The 8901-nt window shown below is 55.3% G+C and overlaps 1 protein-coding gene across 1 annotated transcript; it reads left to right on the top strand.

The window, feature by feature from the left end:
• Nucleotides 1-3751: 3751 nt before the first annotated feature.
• On the top strand, nt 3752-4399 carry LOC122922431 (claudin-4-like). The gene has a single exon (XM_044273037.1). It carries the CDS (start codon nt 3755-3757, stop codon nt 4397-4399), a length of 645 nt encoding a protein of 214 aa, XP_044128972.1. The 5' UTR covers nt 3752-3754.
• The last annotated feature ends 4502 nt before the right edge of the window (nt 4400-8901 follow it).

Genomic DNA, 8901 nt, shown 5'->3' with positions numbered 1-8901 from the left:
CAGAACATCACTCTGTCCTCTCTACCTCCTGACAGATACACAGTGATGTATCCTGCAGAATATCACACCACTGACCTCTCTAGAGATCTGCAGAACATCGCTCTGTCCTCTCTACCTCCTGATACACAGTGATATATCCTGCAGATTATTACACCTCTGACCTCTCTAGAGATCTGCAGAACATCACTCTGTCCTCTCTACCTCCTGACAGATACACAGTGATATATCCTGCAGATTATTACACCTCTGACCTCTCTAGAGATCTGCAGAACATCACTCTGTCCTCTCTACCTCCTGACAGATACACAGTGATGTATCCTGCAGATTATTACACCTCTGACCTCTAGGGATCTGCAGAACATCACTCTGTCCTCTATACCTCTTGACAGATACACAGTTATATATCCTGCTGATTATTACACCTCTGACCTCTCTAGAGATCTGCAGAACATCACTCTGTCCTCTCTACCTCCTGACAGATACACAGTGATATATCCTGCTGATTATTACACCACTGACCTCTCTAGAGATCTGCAGAACATCACTCTGTCCTCTCTACCTCCTGATACACAGTGATATATCCTGCAGATTATTACACCTCTGAGCTCTAGAGATCTGCAGAACATCACTCTGTCCTCTCTACCTCCTGACAGATACACAGTGATATATCCTGCAGATTATTACACCACTGACCTCTCTAGAGATCTGCAGAACATCGCTCTGTCCTCTCTACCTCCTGATACACAGTGATATATCCTGCAGATTATTACACCACTGACCTCTCTAGAGATCTGCAGAACATCACTCTGTCCTCTCTACCTCCTGACAGATACACAGTGATATATCCTGCAGATTATTACACCTCTGACCTCTCTAGAGATCTGCAGAACATCACTCTGTCCTCTCTACCTCCTGACAGATACACAGTGATATATCCTGCAGATTATTACACCACTGACCTCTCTAGAGATCTGCAGAACATCGCTCTGTCCTCTCTACCTCCTGATACACAGTGATATATCCTGCAGATTATTACACCACTGACCTCTCTAGAGATCTGCAGAACATCACTCTGTCCTCTCTACCTCCTGACAGATACACAGTGATATATCCTGCAGATTATTACACCACTGACCTCTCTAGAGATCTGCAGAACATCGCTCTGTCCTCTCTACCTCCTGATACACAGTGATATATCCTGCAGATTATTACACCTCTGACCTCTCTAGAGATCTGCAGAACATCACTCTGTCCTCTCTACCTCCTGACAGATACACAGTGATATATCCTGCAGATTATTACACCACTGACCTCTTTAGAGATCTGCAGAACATCGCTCTGTCCTCTCTACCTCCTGATACACAGTGATATATCCTGCAGATTATTACACCTCTGACCTCTCTAGAGATCTGCAGAACATCACTCTGTCCTCTCTACCTCCTGACAGATACACAGTTATATATCCTGCAGATTATTACACCTCTGACCTCTAGAGATCTGCAGAACATCACTCTGTCCTCTCTACCTCCTGACAGATACACAGTTATATATCCTGCAGATTATTACACCTCTGACCTCTAGAGATCTGCAGAATATCGCTCTGTCCTCTCTACCTCCTGACATAGTGATATATCCTGCAGATTATTACACCACTGACCTCTCTAGAGATCTGCAGAACATCACTCTGTCCTCTCTACCTCCTGACAGATACACAGTTATATATCCTGCAGATTATTACACCTCTGACCTCTAGAGATCTGCAGAACATCGCTCTGTCCTCTCTACCTCCTGACAGATACACAGTTATATATCCTGCAGATTATTACACCACTGACCTCTAGAGATCTGCAGAATATCGCTCTGTCCTCTCTACCTCCTGACATAGTGATATATCCTGCAGATTATTACACCTCTGACCTCTAGAGATCTGCAGAACATCGCTCTGTCCTCTCTACCTCCTGACAGATACACAGTTATATATCCTGCAGATTATTACACCTCTGACCTCTAGAGATCTGCAGAACATCGCTCTGTCCTCTCTACCTCCTGACAGATACACAGTTATATATCCTGCAGATTATTACACCTCTGACCTCTAGAGATCTGCAGAACATCGCTCTGTCCTCTCTACCTCCTGACAGATACACAGTTATATATCCTGCAGATTATTACACCTCTGACCTCTAGAGATCTGCAGAACATCGCTCTGTCCTCTCTACCTCCTGACAGATACACAGTTATATATCCTGCAGATTATTACACCACTGACCTCTAGAGATCTGCAGAACATCGCTCTGTCCTCTCTACCTCCTGACATAGTGATATATCCTGCAGATTATTACACCTCTGACCTCTAGAGATCTGCAGAACATCGCTCTGTCCTCTCTACCTCCTGACAGATACATAGTGATATATCCTGCAGATTATTACACCTCTGACCTCTAGAGATCTGCAGAACATCGCTCTGTCCTCTCTACCTCCTGACAGATACACAGTTATATATCCTGCAGATTATTACACCTCTGACCTCTAGAGATCTGCAGAACATCGCTCTGTCCTCTCTACCTCCTGACAGATACACAGTTATATATCCTGCAGATTATTACACCACTGACCTCTAGAGATCTGCAGAACATCACTCTGTCCTCTCTACCTCCTGACAGATACACAGTTATATATCCTGCAGATTATTACACCACTGACCTCTAGAGATCTGCAGAACATCGCTCTGTCCTCTCTACCTCCTGATACACAGTGATATATCCTGCAGACTATTACACCTCTGACCTCTCTTCACACTCTCTATGTGTGGGAATCCTCTGGGCTGTGGAGCTTGCAGTCTTCCCTCCCCCAGTATCAGTGATACTCCCCCCTTCAGGTGTCCTCACCTGCTGCTGGAGGTGGGGGAGGGGAGCAGGTATATATCTGTGCAGGGTGGGGGGGGGCTCTATCACTTCTCTGCTTGGTTCCTCAGGTGAGTAGTGGAGATGGAGGGGGATCTCACGCCTCTGCTGGGTTCCTTGGTTGGGGGGGGGGGGGTGGTCTTCCTGTTAGCTTTATATTTTGTTTAGGAGGTTGGGGGTTTTACTTCTCAGGTGAGTAGTGAAGATGGAGGGGATCTGTGCAGGGGGCTGAGGTGTTGGGGGGGGGGGGGGGGTTCATGCCTCTGCTTGGTTCCTCTGATGGTGGTTGGGGCTAGTCTTGTATTTTGTTCAGGTGGTTGGGGGGGGGGTCTTACTCCTCTACTTGGTTCCTTGGTTGGTGGTGGTCTTCCTGTTTGCTTTGTATTTTGTTTAGGAGGTTGGGGGTTTTGTTCCTCAGGTGGGGATGGAGGTTGGGGGTGGTCTTCCTGTCCTTTGTGTTTTATTGCCAGGAGGTTGGGGGTCTCACTTCTGTGGTGATGGAGACTGTAGGGTTTCTGTTGGGGGGTGGTCTTCTCCCTGTTTGCTTTGTATTTTGTTTAGGAGGTTGGGGGTTTTGTTCCTCAGATGGAGGTTGGGGGTGGTCTTCCTGTCCTTTGTGTTTTATTGCCAGGAGGTTGGGGGTCTCACTTCTCTGTGGTGATGGAGGCTGTTGGGGGTGGTCTTCTCCCTGTTTGGGGGGGTTATTGGGGTGTTCTGCTGTTAGTCTGTGACCCCCTTCTCTCCGGGGCTGGCTTTCTCCTGTTGTGGGGTCCTCCTGGATGTCCGGGGGGCTGTCCTAGAACGCTGTGCTCTCTGACCTCTGTCTTCCTTGCAGTGCTCTCCTGTTGAACATGGCTTCCACTGGACTCCAGATCCTGGGCATGGCGTTGGCCCTGATTGGCTGGGTTGGTGCCATCATCACCTGCGCGCTGCCCATGTGGAAGGTGACGGCGTTCATCGGCAATAACATTGTGGTGGCGCAGGTCATCTGGGAAGGACTGTGGATGAACTGCATTGTGCAGAGCACCGGACAGATGCAATGTAAGGTCTACGACTCCATGCTGGCGCTCCCCCAGGACCTGCAGGCCGCCCGTGCCCTCACCATCATCTCCATCCTGGTGGCCATCTTGGCTGTTCTGATTGGCATTGTGGGAGCTAAGTGTACCAACTGCGTGGAGGAGGAGAACACCAAGGCGCGGGTCAGCCTGGTGTCCGGCGTGATCTTCCTGGTGGCCGGCATCCTCATGTTGATCCCTGTGTGTTGGTCGGCGAACACCATCATCCGTGACTTCTACAACCCGCTGGTGGTGGAGGCGCAGAAGCGGGAGTTGGGGGCTTCTCTCTACATTGGGTGGGCAGGTTCTGCCCTCATGCTGCTTGGTGGTGGTCTTCTCTGCTGCTCCTGTCCCAGGAAGTCTGACGTCCCGTACACCGCCCGCTATACGGCGGCCCCATCCCAGGCCCGCAGCGACTACCCCAGCAAGAACTACGTGTGAGGCCTGCGGTGCTGATGGACTATGGGGGGCCGGGGGAGGGGGTCTTTTATACTGAATGTGATTTTTGTCTAATAAAATGGTTTGTTTGTATTTCTGAGCAGTGGAGTCGTTCTTGCATCGGGGGCCGTGTGCTGCGCTCACCTGTAATCTTTGGGAGGGGTCCTTTGCCTGGTGGTGGTCTCTAGCTGACTGCAGGATCGGGGGGCCAGTCACCCCCCCCCCCCACATTGAGCAGGGAGGGGTCCTTCGCCTGGTGGTCTCTAGCTGACTGCAGGGTCAGGGGCCGTCACCCCCACATTGAGCAGGGAGGGATCCGTCACCTGGTGGTCTCTAGCTGACTGCAGGGTCAGGGGCCGTCACCCCCACATTGAGCAGGGAGGGGTCCTTCACCTGGTGGTCTCTAGCTGACTGCAGGGTCAGGGGCCGTCACCCCCACATTGAGCAGGGAGGGATCCGTCACCTGGTGGTCTCTAGCTGACTGCAGGGTCGGGGGCTGTACCCCCCCCACATTGAGCAGGGAGGGGTCCTTCACCTGGTGGTGGTCTCTAGCTGACTGCAGGGTCGGGGGCCCGTCACCTGGTGGTCTCTAGCTGACTGCAGGGTCGGGGGCCCGTCACCTGGTGGTCTCTAGCTGACTGCAGGGTCGGGGGCCCGTCACCTGGTGGTCTCTAGCTGACTGCAGGGTCGGGGGCCCGTCACCTGGTGGTCTCTAGCTGACTGCAGGGTCGGGGGCCCGTCACCTGGTGGTCTCTAGCTGACTGCAGGGTCGGGGGCCCGTCACCTGGTGGTCTCTAGCTGACTGCAGGGTCGGGGGCCCGTCACCTGGTGGTCTCTAGCTGACTGCAGGGTCGGGGGCCCGTCACCCCCCCCCCCCCCCCACTGAGCAGGGAGGGGTCGCCATGTCTTTACACCTCCTCCTGAGCCTGATCTTATCAGGAGCAGACAATGGGTCTGTGTCCCAGGAGGGAGAGATGCTCTGCAGGACTCCATGGGGGAGGGGTGCAGGTAAGGTGAGCTGCGTTGACCGGGTCTACAGTCCTTACCGGACTTTGCGTTGCTGGCTGTCGGGTCCGGCAATCTGTATGAGAACGGATACGGTTTGTAGGCGGATGCGGATCCATCTCGCAGATGCATTGCAGTACTCGATCCGTCCCTCTGGTTGTCATCTGCAAAAACGGATACGGGATTTATCTTTTTAAAGGTCTGCGCAGACCGCAAAACCGGATCTGTTGCCCAAAACACCTGGGGCCGGATCTGGCATTAATGCACTTCAATGTAAAGTAATGTCGGCTCCGGTAAGTGTTCCGGAATTCTGGAAGGAGGTGACACTGCAGCGTGCGGCGGCGCGTTCTCTGTACAGGGACGGCGCTGAAGACCTCCTGCGCGGCCGGCTCTCCAGTCAGGCTGTAATAGGATAACCCTAGCACGGAACTTGATGCCAGAAAATTTTACCGAAAGTGTGAACGTACCCTTAAACGTGCAATTGCTGGTGGTCAGCAGTCTAATAAGGGACCCGGCCTTACTGACAGTACAGCAGGGGGCGCCGCTGGGGTGGACAGCCGTCTAATAAGGGACCTGGCCTTACTGACCGTACAGCAGGGGGCGCCGCTGGGGTGGACAGCAGTCTAATAAGGGACCCGGCCTTACTGACCGTACAGCAGGGGGCGCCGCTGGGGTGTACAGCCGTCTGATAAGGGACCCGGCCTTACTGACTGTACAGCAGGGGGCGCCGCTGGGGTGGACAGCAGTCTAATAAGGGACCCGGCCTTACTGACCGTACAGCAGGGGGCGCTGCTGGAGTGTACAGCAGTCTAATAAGGGACCCGGCCTTACTGACAGTACAGCAGGGGGCGCCGCTGGGGTGGACAGCAGTCTAATAAGGGACCCGGCCTTACTGACCGTACAGCAGGGGGCGCCGCTGGGGTGGACAGCAGTCTAATAAGGGACCCGGCCTTACTGACAGTACAGCAGGGGGCGCCGCTGGGGTGGACAGCAGTCTAATAAGGGACCTGGCCTTACTGACCGTACAGCAGGGGGCGCCGCTGGGGTGGACAGCAGTCTAATAAGGGACCCGGCCTTACTGACCGTACAGCAGGGGGCGCCGCTGGGGTGGACAGCAGTCTAATAAGGGACCCGGCCTTACTGACCGTACAGCAGGGGGCGCCGCTGGGGTGGACAGCAGTCTAATAAGGGACCCGGCCTTACTGACCGTACAGCAGGGGCGCCGCTGGGGTGGACAGCAGTCTAATAAGGGACCCGGCCTTACTGACCGTACAGCAGGGGGCGCCGCTGGAGTGTACAGCAGTCTAATAAGGGACCTGACCTTACTGACCGTACAGCAGGGGGCGCCGCTGGGGTGGACAGCAGTCTAATAAGGGACCCGGCCTTACTGACAGTACAGCAGGGGGCGCCGCTGGAGTGGACAGCAGTCTAATAAGGGACCCTGACAGTACAGCAGGGGCGCCGCTGGAGTGGACAGCAGTCTAATAAGGGACCCCGGCCTCACTGACAGTACAGCAGGGGGCGCCGCTGGATTGGACAGCAGTCTAATAAGGGATCCGGCCTTACTGACCGTACAGCAGGGGCGCCGCTGGAGTGGACAGCAGCCTAATAAGGGACCTGACCTTACTGACCGTACAGCAGGGGGCGCCGCTGGATTGGACAGCAGTCTAATAAGGGACCCGGCCTTACTGACAGTACAGCAGGGGGCGCCGCTGGAGTGGACAGCAGTCTAATAAGGGACCCGGCCTTACTGACCGTACAGCAGGGGGCGCCGCTGGAGTGGACAGCAGTCTAATAAGGGACCCGGCCTTACTGACAGTACAGCAGGGGCGCCGCTGGGGTGGACAGCAGTCTAATAAGGGACCTGGCCTTACTGACAGTACAGCAGGGGGCGTCGCTGGGGTGGACAGCAGTCTAATAAGGGACCTGGCCTTACTGACCGTACATCAGGGGGCGCCGCTAGAGTGGACAGCAGTCTAATAAGGGACCCGGCCTTACTGACAGTACAGCAGGGGGCGCCGCTGGATTGGACAGCAGTCTAATAAGGGACCCGGCCTTACTGACAGTACAGCAGGGGGCGCCGCTGGAGTGGACAGCAGTCTAATAAGGGACCCGGCCTTACTGACAGTACAGCAGGGGGCGTCGCTGGGGTGGACAGCAGTCTAATAAGGGACCTGGCCTTACTGACCGTACAGCAGGGGGCGCCGCTGGGAGTGGACAGCAGTCTAATAAGGGACCCGGCCTTACTGACAGTACAGCAGGGGGCGCCGCTGGAGTGGACAGCAGTCTAATAAGGGACCGGCCTTACTGACCGTACATCAGGGGGCGCCGCTGGGGTGGGACAGCAGTCTAATAAGGGACCCGGCCTTACTGACCGTACAGCAGGGGGCGCCGCTGGGGTGGACAGCAGTCTAATAAGGGACCCGGCCTTACTGACAGTACAGCAGGGGGCGTCGCTGGGGTGGACAGCAGTCGAATAAGGGACCCGGCCTTACTGACAGTACATCAGGGGGCGCCGCTGGGGTGGACAGCAGTCTAATAAGGGACCCGGCCTTACTGACCGTACAGCAGGGGGCGCCGCTGGGGTGGACAGCAGTCTAATAAGGGACCGGCCTTACTGACCGTACAGCAGGGGCGCCGCTGGGGTGGACAGCAGTCTAATAAGGGACCTGGCCTTACTGACCGAACAGCAGGGGGCGCCGCTGGAGGTGGACAGCAGTCTAATAAGGGACCCGGCCTTACTGACCGTACATCAGGGGGCGCCGCTAGAGTGGACAGCAGTCTAATAAGGGACCCGGCCTTACTGACCGTACAGCAGGGGGCGCCGCTGGGGTGGACAGCAGTCTAATAAGGGACCCGGCCTTACTGACAGTACAGCAGGGGGCGCCGCTGGAGTGGACAGCAGTCTAATAAGGGACCCGGCCTTACTGACCGTACATCAGGGGGCGCCGCTAGAGTGGACAGCAGTCTAATAAGGGACCCGGCCTTACTGACAGTACAGCAGGGGGCGCCGCTGGGGTGGACAGCAGTCTAATAAGGGACCCGGCCTTACTGACAGTACAGCAGGGGGCGCCGCTGGAGTGGACAGCAGTCTAATAAGGGACCCGGCCTTACTGACCGTACATCAGGGGGCGCCGCTAGAGTGGACAGCAGTCTAATAAGGGACCCGGCCTTACTGACAGTACAGCAGGGGGCGCCGCTGGATTGGACAGCAGTCTAATAAGGGACCCGGCCTTACTGACAGTACAGCAGGGGCGCCGCTGGAGTGGACAGCAGTCTAATAAGGGACCCGGCCTTACTGACAGTACAGCAGGGGGCGCCGCTGGAGTGGACAGCAGTCTAATAAGGGACCCGGCCTTACTGACAGTACAGCAGGGGGCGCCGCTGGAGTGTACAGCAGTCTAATAAGGGACCCGGCCTTACTGACAGTACAGCAGGGGGCGCCGCTGGAGTGGACAGCAGTCTAATAAGGGACCCGGCCTTACTGACCGTACAGCAGG

Source organism: Bufo gargarizans, unplaced genomic scaffold (genome assembly GCF_014858855.1).
Source record: "Bufo gargarizans isolate SCDJY-AF-19 unplaced genomic scaffold, ASM1485885v1 fragScaff_scaffold_350_pilon, whole genome shotgun sequence".
NCBI lineage: Eukaryota > Metazoa > Chordata > Amphibia > Anura > Bufonidae > Bufo > Bufo gargarizans.
The sequence above is the reverse complement of the archived record's forward strand: the minus strand, read 5'-3'. Positions and strand labels throughout refer to the sequence as shown.